At 46.2% G+C, this 23,571-nt stretch overlaps 1 protein-coding gene across 6 annotated transcripts in view; it reads right to left on the minus strand.

Annotated features, from left to right (window-relative positions):
- AUTS2 (activator of transcription and developmental regulator AUTS2) overlaps positions 1 to 18,055 on the minus strand; it is a 794,855-nt gene extending 776,800 nt beyond the window's left edge. For 3 of the 6 annotated variants that reach the window (XM_064729514.1, XM_064729517.1, XM_064729513.1), the window contains exon 1: positions 17,566 to 18,055. In XM_064729514.1, coding sequence (XP_064585584.1) covers positions 17,566 to 17,856 — 291 coding nt within the window. In that variant the 5' untranslated portion in view covers positions 17,857 to 18,055. The remainder of the gene's footprint in view (positions 1 to 17,565) is intronic. The other 3 variants (XM_064729518.1, XM_064729515.1, XM_064729516.1) reach the window with 2 other exon arrangements.
- Positions 18,056 to 23,571: the final 5,516 nt, after the last annotated feature.

The following is a 23,571-nucleotide window of genomic DNA, read 5'->3' on the forward strand; positions in this document are numbered from 1 at the left end:
AACTCCCATTCCTGCTTGCTCATTTGATATCTTCTGTACCCTTTGATAGGTTCCTGTGAATATCAGCATTCCTTAGAAACTCTTACACTGAAACCTTTTGATGAAGCTAAAAAGCAACGACACCATTAATCACTGCACACGTCCCAGTGGCTTTCAGGCTCCATCTGAGACGAGGCCTTTCCTCCCTGCACATCCCTCCTCAGCTGCCTCCAGCACAGCCCCTTGGCCCTACAATTTGAGATTTTCTCCCTTGCTTCTTCATGTTCCCAGGAAAATGAATTAGCTGTACATTTTCTGTGCCAAAGGGTTAGTGGGAAAGCACACCGACATAAAATTACATCTTGAAAGATAACAAAAAAATAATTACATTGCAGTGTCACGGAAGGATACAGGGAACAGCTGGCACGTCGTTGCAATGTAAAACTGGAATTAAACTCAGGTTAGTGTCACTTCCAGCTAACTGCCCAGGGTAAGCAAGAGCAGACAGGCACTGGGCTTCTGCCACAGCCAGTCCTTCCTCTCCCCAGCCAACAAAGCTCTGTCCCTGGGGATAGCAGAATGTGCTCACAGCTTCATTTCTACCATGGCAATCCCAACACAGCCCAGGCAAAAGGGAAATAGGGCTGTCCCTGACAGAGTGCCCAGATAATCAGCTTTATCCAACAGGTACTTCTCCAGCCCTAAAGATCCTAGACATAAAGATCCCGAGACCTCCAGGTCCTAAAGAACCTGGACACAAAGATCCCTACACCTCCAGGTCCTAAATCTAACCAGCTGTGACAAGTATTTTAAGACAAACTGATATAATGAAAGGAGGCTTCATTTATGGTCTTTAAAGTTTAAAAACTGTATTGCACAATTTACTTCTCTAGAGTAACAGCTCTGTGATTTAACTGCTCTAAGTTTGTTTAAGAAAAATGATGATATAGAAATGCTGACTCCAGTTTTTTTCCGAAGTAATAGATATCATTGCCCGCAGGGAAGGAAAAAAAAAGAGCTAAATTTGAGTTACTCTCTTTGGGGTGGATTTTTATCTCTATCACATCAATGCAGAGCCAAAGTAAATCCATGGTATTTCCTTATAGTCCACATTTATTGCAGCGAGACATTTGTTCAATCAGAAGTTCTTTCTTGAGACAAATATCTACTGAACTTAAAACTAGTCAAGCTATTTTCCCCCCTTAACTCTATATTTACGAATCCTTTACCTTATATTTATTTTCAGATGCCACCATTTTATACCAAATCAGATCAGCTGCTTGCAGTGGCTGCCAGGCTCTGAGTATGAGGTGCTTTTCTTCCAAAACATAAACACACCTCCACCAGAAAACCACAGAGCAGTAACTTCTGCCTCAAAGGTTTTAAAACTCAGGGTGCACAGAAGAGCAGAGAAGAAAAAAAGATGTTCAGAAGTCAAATATTCTGCCCCAGTTGTCAATACTATGCAAAACGCTGGTATTGCAAAATTGTATTTTTAACTGCTGCTATATAAATTAATGGAGGCCAGTTAGCTCAAGGAATGCTGATCCTGAACGTGAAATATCAAGTTAAACAAAACCACATGCACGGAGCAGTCAGTTCTGCCCTGCATGGGCCAGGGGGATTTCCCAAAGCACAGTGAGCTGGAGCCACATCTGCAGATCTGAAGCAGAGGGATTGTGAGCCCTTTGTATGTTACTCATGCACTTCAAGGCATTAGTAGTGATGGGAAGGGAGGGAGACTAGGAAACAGATTGAAAGGGGCAGGAAAATTAGAGAGAGCTCCTTGCCATTAATGGAAAAATAACTACAGAGTGTTGTAGCAGATTTCTCCTCTTTTGTATGCATAGGAATATTTATTTAATCAATGTTCTGTAACAAAACAGGCCTCTGGTGAGCTATTGTGGAGAGCAAACTCCATTCAGAGAGTGGTGATTTGAATCTTGCCACCTGTTTAGCTGGTACTGGAGAAAGCAGCAATATGTGGTGGGATGGGAAGGTGTGTGCCCAGGGAGAGGAGGGAGCACCCTGCAGAAGCTTTCCCAAAGGAATGCCACTTGCCAGGGAAATCTTCATGACTTGACACCACCAGGACTTGTGCAAACACAGCTGCAAAGTTCACCATTTCTCACAGGGAGGGATAAAATTCAATCCCATACAGCAGAGACTCCTGATGCTGTGTGCTGCTTCCAGACCCGAACCTGTGCTTGGATCCAAACTCATCCAGCTGAAGGATGGAAAAAAGGCTCATGCCAGTGAGTTATCTCAGTCCCACTGTTACCAGTGGCCCTCCAGTCAAGCTCTGCTGGGCTTTTCCAGCATGGCCAGGGATGCTCCAGTGTGTGGCCACTCCTGCATCCCACAGGATGATGCTGAGCTGCATCACAAGGCAGAGCTTGGAACACACCTTGGCCCTGGAGCTCCAGCAGCTCTCCCACCAGACTCCATCTCCTGAAGGCCCCAAACCAAAAAGATCCCAAGCCACTCTCACAGGCTTCCCCTCAAAATAAACAATTATTTAAAAACAAGCCACTGTTAGGGAGGTTCATATTAAAGGTATGTTTCTGTACACTCCTTATAACACCCTGCTCCTGACTGCACATCAGCGTGTCCTGACTGTAAGTGCACTGTGCTGTGGCTTTTAACACACTCACTTTCTGAGTTAAACATCTGCATAAATAAGTCCTTAAATAAAGCCCTGGCAAAGGCCCACAGCAAAACCTGGGATATCAGTGGGAGCTTCTCACTAAACTGTTTCTTTCTCCCTTCTGCACATTTTACAGCAAAACCACACCATATACATGAACTTTGTGTTCACCTTACACAAACCTTATGGTAAAGCAGCTTTGCTCTTTAATTTGCTACACCAGGATTAAAAAATCCTGTATTTATTTATTTTTGTAGGCCAGCTAGTACCAGAGATATACCAGTTTTATGACATATTATACCTGCAGACCCTGGCATTAATGACAGACCTAATTTGCTTATCACCATCACAGCTGCCAGAGTTACTAATACATCGTTTAACATTTCTTACAGGCAGAATGAAAGTTTCTTCCCTATTCTGCAATGGATTTAAGGGAGAGATATTACCATAAATAGCCATGACACCCATCACAGCTGGAACATATAATGTTGTAAGTGATTTAAAACTGAAGCAAGCCATAACTGAGCAACACCAACTTTTACACACTTAATAATCATAACAGTATAAAGAAAGATAAAGCATTAATCAGAATTTCCTTGTGTTACCCTTCACATCAGATTTCCTTAATGAAGTTGGCTGTTGTCAGCAATTTTAAGGCAAAATTATAACTTTATTTTAAAAGGTGGTTGACAACAAAAAAGTGCTTTCAGTTATTTAAATAAGTGTTCTAGGCAGGTCCCTGCTACATGTGTACAGGCACTGGTGCTTTATTGTCCTACAGTAAAATCATGTAGATATTTCATGTTAACCACTTACTATTTCAGCACCCTGCAGATGCTAATTAAGTAGCCAGGCAAACGCAGAAGAGGGACAATATTATTAAACCTATTTTGTGGACAGAAAAACTCAGCTACAGCAAAACTAACACTCCAGCTGCTCAAGGTGATCCCTAAGCACATATTTTGACTTCACACTAAATCCTACCTCACACATCAGCATTGTCCCCACATGCCTGCTCTTCTCAGTCAAGAAACCCAAATTTGCAGCCTGGATCTCAGGTCCCCAGAGATACACATGGATCCAATCCCAAATCCATCCCTACTCAGCACAAGCCCAGCAGGTGCTCGCACGGTGCTGAAATGGGAAGGGAGTGACTGCTCCAAGGTTACCAAGGATGGCTGTGACAGCACAGGAACTGAAGGACAGGCTCAGCACCTTCATTAAAAGAGTGTTTGTTTGAGGGAAAACAGGTATCAAAGAGTTGGTTTGGAAACAACCTATGCAAATCCTAACACGTGGTGAAGGTGGCCATGGGAGAAAAAAGCCCCCATTGGCCTCAGGGTCCCAGACAGGCAGAGCACAGAACTGAGCAGGCTGAAAAAAGGAACACAAAAACAGTAATAAAACTAAAATAGAAGGATCTTCTTGATGTGTATCATCCCTTCCACTCTCCAGCTTTCCCCTTTAGATGGTGTAGGAGCACGAGCATCACTCCAGGCTGGGGACAGGCTGTGTGCCATGTCTGTGCCATGTGCATCCCATGAAGAGAATGCTGCACAGGCCCTGGCTGACTGCAGACCTCCAACCACCCCAGAAAAGCCACACCTCAAACTGTGAACACAGAAAAAGAGGTAAAAGCTGAACAGATTGCCCTGCACTCCAAAATGTGTGGAGCTGTGCAGTGTAAAATGAACACAAAACAAACACACAAAATGTTCAGAGTAGCAGCCCAGCATGGAGGACTTTAAAAAAAAAACAAACTTAAATTTTCAAAGCCAGTTTTGTGGGGTTTACATTCTGTGTATTTTTCCATGTTGTAAATGGCATTTCCTGATGAGATAACTTGTCAGTGAGGATGGTGAGCCCTGACAAACACAATGCAAGGTGAGGTGTGGCCACAGCCCCCAGACACAGTGCAGCTCATACCATACATGAGAAACCTCCTTCCCCATGCATTTGAAAGGATCTTATATCAGATATATATTTTCAATAAATAAACAAACCCTTCCCTAACCTGTAACATAAACCAACACACTGCAGAGCAGCCTACCCTCATGAAAACGTGGTGACCCACACTCTAACACTGTAATCTAATCCTTGAACTAAAGACACTTTAATGCCTTTACAAATCCATATGTTTTCTAATACCACCATTGCTGTCAGCAGACTACAGGAGCGCCTCTTTGAAGATGGAAGGAAAATGACAAAGCACATCATTGTGAAGGCAATTATATGCTGCAGTAACCATTTTACAATGGCCCATATGGGCTGTATTTCAACAACGCAATTTCCAAATCTGCCTTAGCAAACATATATCTCTGTCCCAATCCCAGGTAGATTTTGCAAAACAAAATAAGACTGCAGCCAGAACAAATCGAAAATATGGATAACAGATGTAAAAATATGCCAACAAGGACACCAGAGCAATTTTTTGTCAGAGTACCAAACAAAGAGAGCAGCCACAGCAGACCTCACGAGGCCATTCACAGCAAAGCTGCCCATTCAAGGGACTTAGAGACCTGGGTTTATCAGAAATCTGATTATACACTCGTGTGCTCTCCTATGCAGCTGCCCAATTCACTGCTGCAGCACCAGCCCATCCACCTCCCCAGGGACCACAGGCCAGGGGAGCTGCACTCCAGTTTAGGAGCTAAAATCAGATGTGAACCAAGGCTGTGCTCGCTTACTCCAAATCCTCTCTGACATCCAGGACCAGGGCTTTAATAAAGGGAAACAAGGGGGAAAAAAACAACAGAAAATCCCCAAAAAACCCACAAAACCTCTCTTGTCCTTGCCCTTGTGATGGCAGTTTCAGAGGCCTGCTCTGCTCACTTTGCTGCCTGTGGTGGCTGGGGCCATGCCAGCAGCCCAGCATCACCCCCAGGGCTGCTCTGTGCCTGCTTCCTTAGGAAAGGAGTGAAACTGCAGCTCCAACCCAAAATCTCTGCCTCCTGTTGATGGAGAAGCAGGAGCCAGAGCTGAGGAGCAGCATTCACACGGCAAAACTATGCAAAAGCTGTACTCTAGTGAAAAGGGGGTTTAATTGTGTTCTTTCCAGTAGTCCTCTGCAGAGGTTCATTGCTTCTGAATGCTCTGCAATGGGACCTGTTTGGGGGTATCTCTGTGCCAGTGCCACAATTTTCATGGGGCTCTGGGGCCACACTCAAACCCTACAGGCAGATCCAGGCTGCAGGACACCAGCTGGACAGCTCTGCATGTATTAGTAGCAGCAATAAAGACAGGAACAGACATGAACATACTTCTCCTTCTCCTAGAAGTGAAAATAGCAATAAAAAATTTCTTAAGCTGCCTATGACAAAGACAGGAATGGTAAAGGTGAAAGCTTACAAGTTCATGGCTAATTCATTAACAACAAACTGTCTGCATCAAATATCTTACATTTCAATGCCAAGGGCAACAAGCAAAGGAGCACATGCACAGCATGGAGCAAAAATCACCAACAGAAGGGAAACATGGAACTGGGTGTTCAGTAGCCAGGTCCTGCAAAGTGCATGATCCAGGTCTTATCACTGTCAGCTCCTCAAAATGGTCTAGTGAATCTGGGCAAAAGCATTTCAAAGACTTTAATCCATGTGAAATATTACTTCCTGGAACCGGAAATTCAATCCCTAGCAATGAAAACAAAAGCACACTCATAAATGCACCTTTCAACTCAGCCAATATAGCCATATTTAGGCTCATGCTCTCACAAAAAAATCCTTTACTCATTAATATAAAGTAAACTTGAAATGATTGCTATAATTGCAGTTAAAAAATTAATCATGTTTTGAGATAAATGCAGATAAAAGCATGTTTTACTAATTATCTTTTGAAGCTTCGGCTCATGAAAGATTAAAGGTGGAAGAAAAGTTGTTGAAATATTGAAGACAAAAAAATCCTACCATTTGAAATCACTTTGAAGCCATGTACCTCGTATGAGTGATCCTTAATGTCCAGATGTACTAAAAAAGGAGTCTCTTTAATTCAGAAGTCTAACAGAACTGCCAATTGGAGTTTTTATGCCATCAGCTCCCTGGAAATTGGTGTATTTAGCAGCCCCCACTCTGCAGAGCTCCAGACCTGGGAGATTGTTGTGGTTCATCCCCAGCTGGGACAAAAAACTTCAAGCCTGAATTCAAAACTGAGCTGCAGAATTTCGGGTTTCACTGAGCTCTCCAGAGCTCCCATAGTATCAACCCACTTATAACTAGTTTTACATATCTAAGCAACCATCTGAGGAAGCCACAAAAGATAGCACTTTTCCCACTCAGGGAGGAGGTGCTGGAGGCACAGACATCAGGGTTTAGCAGCAGACCCTCCTCACCAGCCACGGGGTTACTCACAAGCCACACGCAGACTTGTTTCTGTCCCCAGGCACTTAGAGGAATGCAGGTTATCTGGGGTGTGAATTACCCAAAAGCAAGGCTGGCGTTTCCATTCACAGCCCTGGAACTAACAAGGCAAATAATTCCCTTCCTGCTCCACACCACCAGGCTGTTTGACATCAGCAGTTTGCAGCCTGAGCGTTAATTAGGAGAGCAGATCTATTGACCACAGGCTGAAATGGATGTCCACAACTCCACTGGAAATGTTTTAGGCTTCTACAAATTGAAACAAGTTGAAAAATACTCTTAGGTAAAATTCCTAAGCAACTCTATAGCCATTTCAAAGAACCTAGTAACGATTTCCATCAGATCTGAATTGGTGCAAAAGGATAAATTTTAGAAGTTTGCACCTGCAGCATGACAGAAGCAAAGCCTGTTGTTACAGGGCAGGTTTCAAAAAACACTGAACTGTGCTCAAAAGCTACAGAGTGTCAATGTCAAGGACTCTTCAGTGCTCCAGAGCTTCAAGAGTCAGGGCAGAGCTGCAATGGAGCAGCTGACACCTCTTTGCCGAGGGAAGGGTCCCTCTGTAAAGAACATTATAGCCCAGCTGCACAGCCCCTGCCCTGCGTTTATCCCTGCTCCTTTCCCCTCACCCTGCAAGCATTTAACCCTCTGCCCATCACAAACCATGGTGACACCAAATTATTAAATTCTACCCTTGCTGCAAAGCTGAGCAGGGCTAGGTAAATGATTAAATAGTTGGGTTTTTCATAACCACACATCCAAGGAAATTTGCCAATGCCTTTTTATTTGCATATCTGGCAGACTGCCCCAGACAACTAATACATAAGTGACAGCATACAGGTGTATTAGTTTAGAGTTTGCCTTTAATCTAGAGGTGTCAATTTGCTTCTGTTTTAATTACATCCATCTTGATATGTTATTACAACCTCATGAAACTTCTTCATTATGTGAATGGCTATAAATACATACACATGACAAACAGTTGTTATAAATTTTCTGGTTCAGCAGTGGAGGCACAATATCTTAGCCCACACATCATGTTCATTTCAAATTGCAGTTCTCCCTCTCTTCTCTACCCCACTTCATTCTCTTCCTTCTCTTTTCTTTCATCCAATACCAAAATATTTCCCCCTTACATTTAATGGATTCTCTAATATTTACTAGTAGCAGCATCCCAATACAAATATTCTCAGCTTAGGGAGCTGTTTCAGCCCTTGTGTGTTCTGGGCTGCACCTCAGTGAGATGTCTGTTTGTCATTAGGCAAATATAAGGAGATTGCACTGAGGCCTTATAAACATGCAAAGATCCTCTTTTGTAGCTACATAATTCACAGAGTTTTTCAATACACATTCTGAGGTTGAAAACTTGGCTAATCCATCCACCAGATGTATCTTTATGATCCCAGAACTCATTAAAATTTACTTTTTTTCCCTCTTTTTTTAAAAGTCCAGCAGACTCAGCTGTTGAGCTACATTAATTGCATTTTTATTATTTTTTTTCCATAGTTAAAATGACTAATGCTAGCAGAGTCACTGCCTACAAGCACAATAGCCAGACAGTAAAAATTAGTCGGACTTCTAATCGTTCGGTAATATCCAAATCCCATAAAATTAAGAGAGGCAATTTGGTCCTCTCAAAACAGATGGTTTTGATTTTCAGTATTTATTTTGAATTTTCTTTAAGGCGAGAAAAGAGAGGAGAAAAGACACAAATTCACACCAAAAGATTCTATTCAAAGGTCAAAGTGCCCTTGACATGCATTAAACCCCACAACACCAACAGAGTCAGAACATAAATTGATCCCAACAACAGCAGCACTTCTTCCCTTGCCTCTCACCACACAGAGCCCTCGGAGGTCAAAACGACTTTCACTGCCTCAGATCTCCCCCAGTGCCCTCTCTGATGGATGCCACACCATGCCAGCCATGCCCAACAGTCTGGAGCGAGCTGGAGAGCGTGTGTTACCCAGCTCCTTCTGCAAACTGGGAAACAGATCCCAGGTTCTGGAGGAGCCCTGGAAGACACTGATGGAACCCTCTGGAGGCACGTGGTGCTAAGGTGGAGACAAGAGGAAGGTGACAGAAGTTGTCAGGAGCCACGTGAAGACCAAAGCCACATTCCTGGCAGCAATCAGGTCCTTTGGCCACCCCTATACCATTGCCACCATCCATGTAAGCAAGGAGCCAGGTCCTTCAGCCACCTATCCTCTATTCCCACCTTCTGCAGCAGTAAATGTCTCATAAAGACAAAAATTTAAACAGATTATCAGACTGAAAGGTCTCCGGTCACTCAGGACTTCCAGAGAGAAAATAAACAAAAATCAGTGCCAAGAGCAATTATCACCATGTTTGTAACTCATCTCAGTCTCAGAAATAGGAAATGGTGTGCAAACAACAAAACACAGGCTGTCAGCATTTGCCAGGAAGGAGAAGTTTCACCACACAGGTTTTGTACCCTGCTCTCCTGTACCCAAGAGCCACCCAAGTGTGCTCCTGGAGAAGTCAGGCAACAATTTCTGTCTCACTGGTTCCACTTCACAGGCAAAGGAATTAAAATGCCTTTACTACACCAGGAGGGTGAGTTAGGAGCAGCTGCAGGACACTCTAGAGCAACCTGGGTGCCCAAGGATGGGCGTCCTGAGACATGGTAACCCAAACCTGCCCCTAGGGGAACAGGCAACAGTGGCTCTGGATTCCACTGACAGGTAAGCAGGTACCTGCATCAGGTATCACACACTCTTCTCTAAAACACTGCTCCTCTCATGGTCAGCCTATGACAAAAACTTTCATGAATTTGGTATGGATCTGACCACTACTTAATTCCATGGGAGTGTACAGCATGTCTTAAAGTGTGACACAACTGTTAGCATTACTCCACAACACACAACTACTTCTTCAGAATTTCAGCCACCCAAATATTAATCTGACCTAGAACCTCCTGGTGCCTACCTCTGTCTGCTTCTGGTGTTCACTGTCATCCTGCACCATCCCCAAACCTGCTCCAGGTGGCTTCACACAAATGATGCTCAGCACAGGGCTTGTCCCAAAGGCTGAAAGTGTTTGCCTTTTTTCAGGAGCTCATCCAACAAAGGACAAGTCCAAGCTTGTGGCTGGATGGGGAGGACAGGTTGACAGTAGTTTTATTCTCAAACCATTCAGTCTCCTTTGGTACCAAATAAAAGTATGAAAAGAGACAATTTATAAGAGCACAAACTGTAGAGGAGAAGAAGGTTCCACTTTAGGAAGCTGGCAAACACATGTGAGCCAGATTAAAGGGTGATGATTCCTGGAAAGAGCACCGAGCTGAACTCCTGCATGGCTCTGAGTAACTGTTCCTGTGTGGAGCTGCTGCATTAATCATATCAGTAATAAGTGCATCAGCCAGCATTACACAACCAGAAGTTCAGCCAGCCAGAACTTGGGCACATCAGATATCAGCACACCTCTGCACATCTCCCATGCCTTTGTCTCAGGATGTTTTAAAAACAGCAGGACTGAGATGCACACCAAATATCAAGTAAATCCACATGGAGCACCATGATCAAATTAAACCTCATGAGCAGAACCTCACAAACAGAATAGTATGTGCAGGGCCAAGGGATAATCCACTTCTTCTGCTGACTTACTCTACCACTACTGCACAGAGGATGGCAGAACCAAAACTCCTGGCTATAGTATTTACCAGAGTGAAGACATAACCTTTTGGTTAAAACCTTCTCTCTCCACCACATGAGTGTGTGAAGTTCAGCAGCAGTGTTGCCAAGATACAAGGAGAAAAATCTCAAGACATTAAGGTAACACACTATTTAAAGGCAAACAGTAGAGCAGAGCTGAGCTGGGGATCTGACAAATTGCCACTGCACGTTCTGCTGTTACAGCAAAACAAATCCCTACCTGCATTAGCCATTCCTCATTACTTACAAAGTGGATTTTCATATCCATTTTACAACAAAGGAGTTTAGAGGACTATGATGTTCTGAAGTGGTCTTCACCATGGCTTGGCATTGAGTCAAAACGACAACAAACCAACTACACAAAAAAATGCACGCAGCTGGTAATTTGTGGCACATACAGAGCCAAACCCCAACAAGAACACAAGATACTGAACTGATAAATTGTAAGGATGATGTACAAAGAGACAGAGAAATGTTGGAAGCAGTTTTCTCTTGCAGAACCAAGGCAACACTGCAGTTCAAGTGCAGGAAAACTGAGAGTTAAACATTTCCACATTTCAGCCTGCAACTTCCTAACTCCATTACCTTTTTATTAATTGCATTTGAGACTTCACTAAGCTTGAGCTTGGGCTATTTTTAAAACCTATCTGACTCAACTTATTGTTGCTCAGAACAAAGATTAAACTTCTAATTTAGCTGCAGATAATTACAACGCTGCAGGTCAGACCCCCAGTGTAATGTGGCAGGGTGTCCCAGTCAAACTCATAGGTGTTCAGAAAAACCCCAAAAAACAAGAGTAGCAGAGCTGGGGGGAAAAACGGATGATCTTCAGTGAGAGAGGAATCTTTCTGCCTCTCTCCCAGCTGAAGTTACCAGGATTAATGACTCCTTAAGTAGGGACAGATTTGGTTGAGTGTCTCCCCTTGGAACTGACAGCAGGGCTCCCATCAAGGAGCATTTTTGTACACAGCAATGGATCTTTCCTGAAACTTCCACTTTTGGAAACAACATCCCCCTCTGGCTCTCTGTGTTCCCATACAGTCCCTGCTATTTCTCTATTGATCTCAGTGTTGTAAGTCAATCTTTCAATTACTCAGACCCTTGATGTCTTTCTGATGATTTTTTTTTGCCTTTCCCTAATGATCATTTTCCTTCCAAGTTCCTGATCCTTTACCCTTATTTTATAAATCATAGAATCATATAACTGTTTAGGTTGGAAAAGGCCTCAAAGATCAGAGAGTCCAACCATTAACTCAGCACAGGCAGCCCCACTGCAAACCATGTGTCCAAGTGCCACATCTACACTTCTTTTAACTCTCTCCAGGGATGTGACTCTACCACTGCCCTGCACTTTACACTCCTTCAGTGCCAGCAAAAGCCCCAGGTATTTAATCAGAAAGGGCTTACTTACTCCCCCAAATAGCAGGAAAAAAAAAAAAAAAAGATAAGGGAGGATAAGGGTGTCTTTTGTCTTTTGATGTGTGGTGAATTTCTCGTTAGTGCTAATCTTCAAGAGCGGTGCTAGTGGAGATTAATTGCATCACATTCATCTAAAAGAACTTGTCCTTATAGTTTAAACTCTTCCTTCTTCAACTCAAGGCCATTGTGCCTCCTACTACCACCTATGGGAACGGCAAAAATCCCCACCTTCATTACATGGTTACCTTCAGGAGCTTAAAAGAATATTTATGCAACAATCTCAATCCTTGGTCATTATCTGCCCGAAGAGACAGCTTCAGCTCTCCAGCAGCTACTGAAATCAGCCAGAGTTAGGAGTGCCTTGCCTCCCTGAAAGCTACCAGGCTTTTCATAATAATTTTAAAGTATCTTTGAAGTATTCAGGTACCCAAATGACAGCAACATTTGTTTCAAACCTCACCCTAGACATTCCTTTTGTGGAATATGCATCCTGCTGTTTTCAGTCCCACTTTCAGTCCGAGTTGCTGCTTTTTCAGGTCTGGTCACTGAGGTTTTCATCAAGATAGCTGCTCTGTCAAGGTTATCTCAAAATTTAATCTCAGGTCAGTTTACTGTTTCCTCTAAATACACAGTGAAAAATAATAAATGCATCGCTTGGTATGATATCCCAGTGTCACACAAAACTTAATGCCTCTCCTCATCCCCAGATATCTTCATTTAGTTACTCCCTTCTTTCCTCTGCTGGTCTAAATCTGCAGACTTGCATGTGCAAACAGAGACTGGGACAAACACCTAAGCATCTAAGCAGTCAATAAACACAAGAAGGGCCACCAAGATTTGCTGACAGCACTAAACAAACATCTGATGTTATGATGCTGCTGTGGTAAGGCAGGAAGAGCAAATTCCTTTTGAAATATGAAGGGATAGAGACAAGGCAGAACAAACCTGCTTGAAATCTCAAAGAATTTAAGCAAACAGGCTAATCAGGCCAGCTAGAAGATTGGTGAGAAGAGAATGATTTGGGGAGGAAAAGCACACAGCAAGCCAAGCCATTCTGGTGTCCAGCTCAAAGCTCCTGCTGTCACACAGCCAAGCTATTTCTATTTTCAGTGGGCCGTGCCTAGAGATGAGTATCACACAGCAGTTATTAAAGCAAATTCCTGCATTCAGATGCATACACAGAGCCACACTGTCAGTGCACACAGACACACAACTGAGACCACAGGACCTTCAAAACCTTCCTGATACTTGCACATTTTGTTTCTGTAGTGTCTCTATTTCAAAGCCCAGATCAGCTGTTAAGCTTTACTCCATCTAGTCTCATGCCATCTCTGCAACTTGTAAAAATGCTGCAGCTAACATCTGCCTAAACCACACAAACACCATGGAACAATTGCTTAAAAATTATTTACACTAGGTGGATGGAATCATCTGACACAGAATTTGAAGCTCATTAAACAGCTCCTTGACAAATATTTGTCAGCATTTCTCATTTGTAATTAATTATATTGGGCTTTACCTGACGATAATTTAGCACGGTCTCAAAACAGACTAATGCCTGTGTGCTGAAGAGAAATTAGCTCAGCAAATGCACACTGAGAAATTGTGACAGTTTTATGAAACAAGAATCCCCATTTAAATGCGAGTCCCCCGCTTCCCACCCCACTTCTATCTGGGCTTTATAAATATCTGTGTCCCATTTCAGGCTTGTCAGATGAGCTGCCTGAGTTGAAGCTAAACAAACATCCGCAGAAAAAACTCATTACCTTACTCAGTGTTCAGAAAACCTGAAACCAACTGCTTACTCCATAGGGATGGTCAGAGCTGACTCAGGAAACATAAAGTACTTCCCAGGCTTTAAGCCATCTTAACATTCAGGTCAGATTTCCTTTCTCATCACAGCAAACCATCTTCAGCACGGCACGTCAACAGCCATGCCACGTCAGTCTGCTGCCTGGACACCTCTGCACCAGGGGTGGGAGGGAGACAAACATCTGCCTGAAAGCTCACCCCACCAGAGAGCTCTGCAGAAGCCTCCTTGCCAGCACTGCCAGAGCACATCACGGACAAAGTCACTCCAATGGATTGATTTATCACATTCTGAGAAATGACCTTTCCCTGTCAAGCTGGTGTCTAAAATGCCCACCTGGATTTGGAGAACCTCATGTTGTTATTGCTGGTAACAAACACACCAGCAGGGCAGCACAGGCTCCTCCAAGCTGGGAAAAGCCACTGGGCACACTAACACAGGTACAGAGTGTCTGTGCCTTCCTGCTTTTCCAGGCTGGACATTTGGGGAGCTCAGGGCAGCAAAGTGTGAGTGACTGCTCTGGAGTGAACCACAGGGCTTGCTGCTGTCAGTCCAGCAAAGCCACTCACGGGAGAGTCTGGTGACCAATTGTAGAACCACATCTCAGCTGCTTTACTACACATCAAGGGCTGGTTCCTGAAGGTCAAAGCTCCAAAATGCTCCCCAGTGTAGGGGACAGGCCCATATTGCACACAGGTACATTGAAGTCTTGCAAGGCCAGGCAAGATCAGACTGGCCACATCTGCAAAGACACTGGAATTGCTCAGCTGTCACTCCAAGAAGGAAAAAATCCACAGTGAGATCCCACTGTCTCCATTTAACTCCCTCATCCTGTGTATTCCCCACAGAAACATTAGAGACATCAAGGTATGGGGTGCCACAAATGCAGAGACACATAACCAGAAGCAGATGGCCTCTATTTCAACACCAAACAATTTACACTTGAGAAGTATGACAAGGCTACTGACACCTGGACAGAAAAGCAGTTCCCAGAGTGGGAGCTGGTTAAAGTTTTGCTTCAAGGGATGGGAACTTTTATCAACATAACCACAACAGATTGGATGCCTCCTCCTGAAGCTGCAGTGGCATGGGATCTGTGTTCTTGTGCAGCACCTGTGTCCCTCTGCCATCCACAAGCTTCACATAACCTGGTATTTTGCACAGGTTGGGCTTTTTCGGTCACCCCAACAAAAAGCAAAAACATTTAGTAAAAGACATAAAGAGTAAAAAGTAAAAGCCAATTTAGTAAAAGGTGAAATCAAGCTGTGTGAAAGTTATTGCTCCTTTTTTTTGCAACTTGATACATAAGAAGGTCCTGGGGTGACATCTCACACCCAGCCAACTCACACCACTATAGCTGCAAGGCTGTCCCCAGAAGCAGAGCTCAGCCTTGTCCCTCCAGGGTGGCTGTCCCCTCCTGCAGGAGCCACCATCCACTCGTGTCCTCTCTTCTGAACCATGGCTTAGATCCTCCAGTGGGTGAAATGTTCTGCACTTTCCTTCTCACAGTTTTTCACACCAAGCAGACAAAACACTGTCCCTGCACCCTTTCAGCTGTGCTAAGCCCAAAACAAGGCTGAAGTTCAAGCACAAGGCATGGGCTCAGAAAGTCTTGTCTACATTCTGGGCACGAGTGTCTTCTGGAAGCTGGGGAAAATCTCCATGGCCTCCAACAAGCTGGGGGCAGAGCCACAGCACGAGGTGTATTTACACCAGGACACCTCTCCACAGCACCCAAAGCTTCTTGACTCAACTCAAACACATTAACACCTAAACATCTCACCAAGGCTGGGCTATCTCACACCATCAGCCACTCACAACCTCCTCACCAACACCAGAATCACAACAAAAACTTCAGGCTAATGCATGCAACACACAGAGCAATTCCTGCCACACTGGGCTTGTGCCTTAGACACCTTCATCTCCCTCTGATCTTCAGAAACAAGTTTCTCAACGTGCACACGGAGCTGCAGGAAAAAGCACCTAACAACGATTTTGTGACATTATTTCTTAACGCAGCATGAAATCGTTAGGTCAAAACGTGCCACCTATCACATGAACATTAAAAGTGTGTCAAGTCTCAGTGTGCAAGCTATTGTTTTATCTGAACGTGATATTAGCTGGCAGAACTGGGTAATGTATCTGTGCTCCTTTTTAGTGATACAGGATTATGAGAGGATGCAAGTAGTAGCCATGCTTGGCTTGGCAAAGAGAGCACAGCAATTACTTTCAAGTAGAAAATAAACAAATAAGAAGTGAAACAGAATAAAGACATTTTCTAAAATGCCCTACCAAGTTCTAAACTTGCTCTTCACTTCCTCTCCAAAAAGGACTACAGCCAAATTCTCAAGTCCTTATTCCCATAAAAATGCTTAATGACACAAACTAGGGCTTTGTTTGAGGAAAACGAGAATTTTGTCCGAAACAGAAGCATACAAATTTCTCTCCTGACAACAATCACATATTCACACTTTTGGTCCCTCTGGTTTGAGCAGGGCACTTGCGGATGGGCTCACCAGGTGAGAAATGGTGGATAAATTGTATCTGGACATTACCTCAGCATTTGTTCCTTTTTGCTTACACGAGTCTAACACCAACCATGTGGAGGTTTGTTGGAGTGAACAAATCCTCCCTTAATTACACCAGAGTAAGTTCTGTTGGAGGCATAGTGTGGATGGATACAGGTGTAACCAAGGACAAAATCTGGCTACAAAACATGAAACAAAATGAAACAAACAAACAAACAAAACCCTGAAAATCCACTAAGTATTCCTGGCTAAATATTTAAACATCTTAAAAGCTACACAGATTTTTTTTGTTGTTGTTGTTAAACAATCAGCTTCACCTCCACATTTATTTTGACAGTTCATCATCCTTCCAGTTGTGCCTCCAGTGCACGTAAACGCAAATAAATCTCCTTTTCACCACAGCAAACTTCTCCCGATCAGAACTTGCAAACAACAAAGCCCTTCAAGCACACAAGCTGGAGGTTCCCTTCCATGGCAGCATCATCACCGCGACCCAGGCTGGGCTGACAGCGGTTCCACGCTCGCGAGTGGCTGGGCGGAGGGAGCGCCGAGAGGCGAGGCCGGCCCGGGCGCTGGGAAGCGACGCCCGGGGAGCCCCGCGGGGCTTCGCCTCCCTCCGCCCGGCCCGGCCTGGGCTCTGCCAGCCCCTCGGTTCGCGCCGGGGATGACTCGAGCCGCCCGCCGCGGGGCCCACTCGTGACACGCCGGCAGGGAGCGCGGCAGGCCGGGCGCCCCCCGCCCGCGGCGGCACCGCGACCGCCCCGAGGAACACGCGCGGCCCCGCGGACACGAGTGGGCGGCCCCGCCGGGCCACGGCGGCGCGAGAAAAGTTTGATCCGTGGGAGGGGAGGGGAAGCGCCGCCGGGGGACCGCGCACAACTCCCCGCTCCCCGCGCGGGGGGATGGCCCCGGCCCCGCCGCCCGCCGGGAGCGGCGCGCCGGGCTGCAGGTGTCGGCGGCAGCAGGGAGAAGGGAGGGCAGCGGGGCACCCCGGGGACGGGGAGGGGGCGGCGGGACCGCCCCCGCGGGCACCCCCGGCGGGCCGGCCCGGGGACCGGGGTCAGGGGCGGGGGGGGGGTGTCCGGGGGGCGCCGCGGGGGCTCCCCCGCCGCTGCCCCCACACAATGAGGCGCACACAAAGCGCCGCCGCTCCTACCTCCAGCGCCTCGAAAGTGACGAAGCTGGACATCGCGAAACCGTCGATAATGTCCTCTTCGGCCGAGGAGGACTCCCGCCGCTTCCTCCGGGGGGGCCGCGGCCGGGACGGCGGCGGGGGCCCATTGTCTTCCTTCTCCGAGCCCGAGGAGGAGAGCGCGGCGGCCCCGGGGCCGGCGGCCCCGCCGGCGGCACAGCCGCGCCGCCCGCCTTTGGCTCGCCGCTCCCGGTCGCGCTGGGACCGCGATCGCCGCTTCTTCCGAAGCCCGTTGCATCGCGCCGGGCCATCCATGTCTCTCGCCGGCTCTCGCTCTCGTCCCCCCCCGCCCCACCGCAGCCACAAATCCGGCTCCCCCGGCGGAATAACGGGGGAGGGAGGGAGGGAGAGAGGGAAGGAGAAAGGGAGGGAGGAGAGGACAGCAAGGGGGTGGGGGGGATGAAAGAATCCGAGTGCGGTTCCACCACCACCAGCAGCAAGCACCAAATGTAAGAGATTCCTATAAGCGAGCCAAGGAAAGTAATGGCTGATCTCAGGTCGCCTTTGTAAAAAAAAAAAAAAAAAAAAAAAAAAAAAAGCCACGGAGAGAAAGGAAAAAAAAAAAAAAGCCTCACCAAGCAGGCAATAAATCAGAATAGCGGAATGCTTTGATCAAGGGGCTGGGAGGGCGAGGATCTTCGAAAGAGAGGAAAAAAGGTTGAGAAGAAGGGGGGAAAAAATAAAGAAAGGAGACCCGCTGGAAGGAGGGAGCTGAGAGTATTTCCTTGCACAAAATTTATTTTCTTTCTTCCTTTCCTCCCCAACTAAAAGAAGTTCCGGGGGGGGGAAAAATATATATGTAGATGTACAGAACTCCCTTTCTGTCTGCGTGTGTGTGTGTGTGTGTGTGTGTGCAGGGAAGGGTGCAGCCTTCCCCTCCCCACCAACACGCACTCCTCTCCCCCTCCTCCTTTATCTCCCTGGATCAAACACAATAATAATAATAACGATGCATCCAGATGCAATTTTCTCAGGCACCGACCAGGGATGGACTCGGGAGTGGAGATCAGATCCCAGCCCGGCCCCTCCAAAAACAAAATCAAACAATAAAAAGAAGAAAAAAAAAAGAAAAAAGAGAAAAAGGGGAGGAAAAAAAGAGCCCCAAAACACGCCCACCCACCCCAGCTATTAATACGGATCAATCATGGCAAATTCATCGTATTAATTGTGGCGAGGAGGGGGGTGCTGGTGCTGGTGACAATAGATCCGAGCGGAGGGGAGGCGGCCCCCGGGAGGAGCGGCGGCGGCCACAACAACACGGCTGGTGCCCGGGGGCGCGGCGGTGCGGGCTCGGCGCGGAGCGGGCTCGGTGCCGCCCGGGCGGTGCCGGTGCCGGGGGGCGCCCGCCGAGCCCCGCGCGGGGCGGTCGCGGTGTCGCCCCCAGCGGCCGCGCGGCCCCGCGCCGCTCACGTGACCGCCGCCCCGCCCGGCGGCGCGCGAAATGCGGCGCCCCCGCCGCGCGAAATAAGTCTCGGGCATGCGCGGGGGGCCTGCGCGGTGGGGTGGCCGGCACGCGATGTGACACCCCCTCACAGAGCCCCTCACATTGCTCCTCACAGCGCCCGTCAGATTGCTCCTCGCACTGCCCCTCACACCGCTCCTCACGTTGCTGCTCACACTGCTCCTCACAGCGCTCCTCACATTGCTCCTCACATTGCCCCTCACATCAGTCCTCAGCACCCCTCACAGCGCTCCTCACAGTGCTCCTAACATTGGTCCTCACATTGCTCTTCACATTGCCCCTCACACTGCCCCTCACATCGCCCCTCATTTTACTCCCCAACACCGCCCCTCACATCGCTTCTCACGTTGCCCCTCATATCGCTCCTCACACTGCCCCTCACACTGCCCGGGCCGCGCTGCCCCAGCCACTCCGTCCCTCAAGCTGCCCCAGTATGTCCTCACGGGACCTGGCGTGGAGGGGACAGAATCTCCCTCTCTGGAGTCATTCAGACGCATCCCTGGGTCACCTGCTGCGGGTGGCCCTGCCGTGGCAGGGGTTGGACTGGATGATCTCCTGGCATCCCTTCCAACCCCATTCTGGTTCTGCGATTCTGTGTGCAGCCTTTGTCCCCTGCCCGGTCTCCTTCCCTCACGGCTCGGGGCTGCCTCATGTGCTCGTCCCTCACAGCCTCGGCTGCTCCAGGTGCTCCCCCTGCCCAGCCTTGTGGTGGACTGTGCTCCTGCTGTCCCTGAGGGGAGCCCGCACCCCTCTGCCCCAGGACGGCGGCTGTGGCCCTTGCCAGGGTGACCCTCCTACATGACTGGCACAGATGCTGAGGCTGCAGGCAGAACACTTGTGGTTGCCCACCTGCAGCTCACCTGTCCTTGGCTCTGCCCTGCCCATGCTGTGTATGGCCTTTTGCCAGTGTCAGCCTCAGCTCTGTTGTCTCCCCTCTTCATGTTCCCACCTCCGTGGTATTTGGGCATATTGCCTGTGTCACCTCAGCACCAAGAGGGCCGTGGAACGAACAAATTTGCTTTTTGAGCTGGTTCTTATGGTCACCCTTCTCACCTTGTCTGTCTCCTTCCCAGGAGAACATGCTAAGGGAATAGGCTTGGAAGGAGAAGAGCGTGTGGAGCTGTTTGGTCTGGCTTTGGAGAGAAAGTATTAGGAGCAGAGCACTGGGGAATCAGGACATTTGCTAGGAAGAGAGAAGGAGAGAAGAAGAGCAAGGAACAAGATGGGGAAGAAACCCCAACCTGTGAAGTCTCAATGTTCAGAACAGAGAAGAGGGGCTCTGGAAGCACAGCACTGGTTTTCCTCCATCAACTGGGTGATCATGCTGTTGTGTAGTTTGGAATATATTGGGAGAGATTGGAAGGGCAGGAGAAAAAGATAAAATGTTTAATACTCCTTCTCCACAAAGAACCTTCTGTACAAGAACCAAGTCTGTCTCCTGCAGCTGCTAATCATTCCTCCATTGAGATCCCCAGCCAGGGGAACACACACAGGCTGAGTGTATTTTTCCAATATTCTCCCTCTGGGCTACTCTGACTCTCAGGGGATGAGGCTCTGCTTGACTGTATAATACGTTGTTTACTCTGTACCCTTAGGCCACCAATCGAGTAATTTTTTTAGTATGTTTTCTATGATTACTGAGTGATTATGTGAAATACTGGGAATCAGATACACCCTCTGTATCCAGAAGGCAAGTGACACCTTTCTCATCTCTCTGCACACCACGTCTCCTGGAAAGCACACAGTGACTTTTAAGCTGGTGTGAGCCAGAGGAGGAGGAAGCACAAAGCTCTGGGTAACCCGAGAGTGTGAGAGCGTGTACCTTACAGAAGGCCACGCTGCCCATGGCAGAGGCACATGGCTAGTTTTTAAACATTCTCAGATATCAACCTAGAGACCATCTCCTAATCTGACCTTAGATCTCCCTGTTCAGATTTTTCTTGCTGTTTAACAAATGCATTTCTCTATCTTACTTTGGGTTCTTTTGTCTCATAGCTGCCTGCCAGTTCTATACAATCTGACTATACAGAAGCTGCACTGGTATTGCTCAAGTGTTACAATTTCTGTGTATAGCAAGCTCAAATATTATAGGATCTCAGTCTTCTGAAAAATATTAAGCTGTGCTGTGTCAAACAACTGTTACCTGTTGAGTTTTTTTGAAAATAACTCTGTAATTTTCAGGGCAAAGTAATTGATTATAGTTTCCTGCATATCCATCACCATTAAAGTGACTTAAGAGACCTGTAGTCAGATACATTTCTGCAGACATTCATTGCGTGGCTGAAAGTCTGCTCAGTCTGTTTTCTTCTTGAATGTGTGTATGTGGATAACAGACACGATACGTGATTCATTTTGCATTCTTTGTAGAAACAAATCCCCAGACTTGCATGTCTATGGAAAAAAGTAAGATTAAAACCCATCCATCTAACTCATCCTCCATTGCAAAACATTTTTGTTCTGCGTAATATTTATGGCAAGCATTAGAAATCACAGGTCACCTTCTTGGGTATGATGCAGGTGAATTATCCCTTTTCTGGGTGTGATCCAGCAGGAGCATTTCCACAAACCCTAATTGATTTGGGAGTATCAGACAGATCCTCAGGAAGTTTTCTCCAGTGCACTCTTGCCTCCAGCTGAGTATTTCAAGTCATCTTAGCAGAAAGAATACCACAGACCTCCATGCACATTTGTTCTTGGGCTGCCTGTTAGCTTTCCTCTAGAAATACATCTTGCCGGGCATCTGGTGTGAGAAAACAGCACACTGTTTCCCTCTTTTTTTCTTTTTTTTTTCTTAGGCTCTGGTACCTTGCTGAGTCACTGTTTTTGAGGTTAATGACTAGTGTACTCAACTGGATACTCAGTAATTAACACCCACGGAAAGGGTACTTCTCCAGCATGTAATAACAGACCTATAATCTTCTGATTTGAGACAGATCTCAAAAGCTTTCTCTTCCTAAATAACGAAGACAGGAAGGCTAACACAGACCAAAAATTGCAACAATTGCAATTTCCATGTCACCATTGTGCATTGGAACAAAATTAAATTTGCAACTGTAAAAACACTAGAAGCCGTTTTCTTAGGACTAGCCCCTGGCATACCTAAATGGAAAGGATATTTTAAACTAACTTGAATATCAGGAGATAATTCATTGCTTGAGGAAATGGCAAGAACCTTGCTTCTAGCAAGAGAAACTTGCACTGTGCTTTGGCATTAAGCTCCAAAGATGGAATTTTAAGTTCAGTCCACATAGGAATCTCAGCAGAGGCAAATGTGCCTTTCTGAAGTTATCATCCTTTTAGGAGATGGGTGGTTTGAAATAGCAGAGTGTCTGCCTTGCAGACTATTATTTTTGTTTTAGAAGGAGTTTGATCTGGGAACAAAAAAAAACCAAGAGAAATGGAGAAAAGAGCCTTTTTGTTATTGTTTCCACCCCGCTCTTACAGTGCATTTATAAGAATAGCAAATGATGAGAACCAAAATTCTAATACAAAATAAAAGCCAGGGTGATTGTGTGGATGGCAGAGGAATTTAAAACAGTTCCATAAAACTAAACCAATTTTATCCAAATTGTATTGCTTATCAGAGAGGATTGTCTGGCTTTGTAGCTAAGGGTTGCACCTATTGTTTTAAAAGGTGTTTTCCTAGAAGGTGGTTGGAAACAGAACCAGTTATGGAAGAAGGAGCATCCAAAGTGAATCGCCGAGGAAGAATAGAAACCTGTGGCCTTTAAAAAACCCAAATAGCTCAAGACTAAAGATAAAGGCAGTACTAAAAGTGGTTAGTTGAAACCCAGGGGCAGGCAGGTTTCCAGAACAACCTGGAAAGAAAATACTCAGAGAGGAGACAATTGTTCCTTTCACAAATGAAGGGACTAACCCAGTCAAGTGGAACTCACTGCCATGAGGCAGCTCTGAGGTCCAGAATAATGAGAACTCTCCAAGCAACCAGAATATTGGTTACAGAGTGGCTGAGGGGCATGAACATTTTAATGCCTCAGAACCTAAAACAGTTTCTAAAACAAAGCAGGAGACAGGAGACTGAACTGATGGACCATCAGCCTGATCCAATCTGCTTGGTCAGGGCTGGCACACATCTGAACCTGTGTTCACTTCTCTGTGTTTTAATTCCCGTGTTTAGAGCAATGCTGCATCCATCCTCACTGGCACCAGATCAGAGGGCACATGAAAAAGTTGGTAAATTAAACTGGGCCTGAAAAAGTTGAAGTTCAGATTTTGTAGCTGGTTGAAATAATTGTGTCATGGGCAGCAATGTATTAAAAATAGCTTAGAGTTCAGGAAATCTGGGAACTGTGGGGAGAAAAAAAAGAAAAAGCTGGATGGCATCAGCAGAAGTACAGGTTTCCCCAGAAAAGGTGAAAAACCATTTCATCTATTTTTCTTGTTTTTCTAGTTGGTTGTAATAAAACTCTGAAGTATCTATGACTAATTTTATGAGGGGGAAAAAAAGAAAAATCAGGGGATAAGAAGTTCAGAGTCTTGATTTGTTC

The sequence above is a fragment of the Zonotrichia leucophrys genome, chromosome 19 (genome assembly GCF_028769735.1).
Source record: "Zonotrichia leucophrys gambelii isolate GWCS_2022_RI chromosome 19, RI_Zleu_2.0, whole genome shotgun sequence".
Taxonomy (NCBI): domain Eukaryota; kingdom Metazoa; phylum Chordata; class Aves; order Passeriformes; family Passerellidae; genus Zonotrichia; species Zonotrichia leucophrys.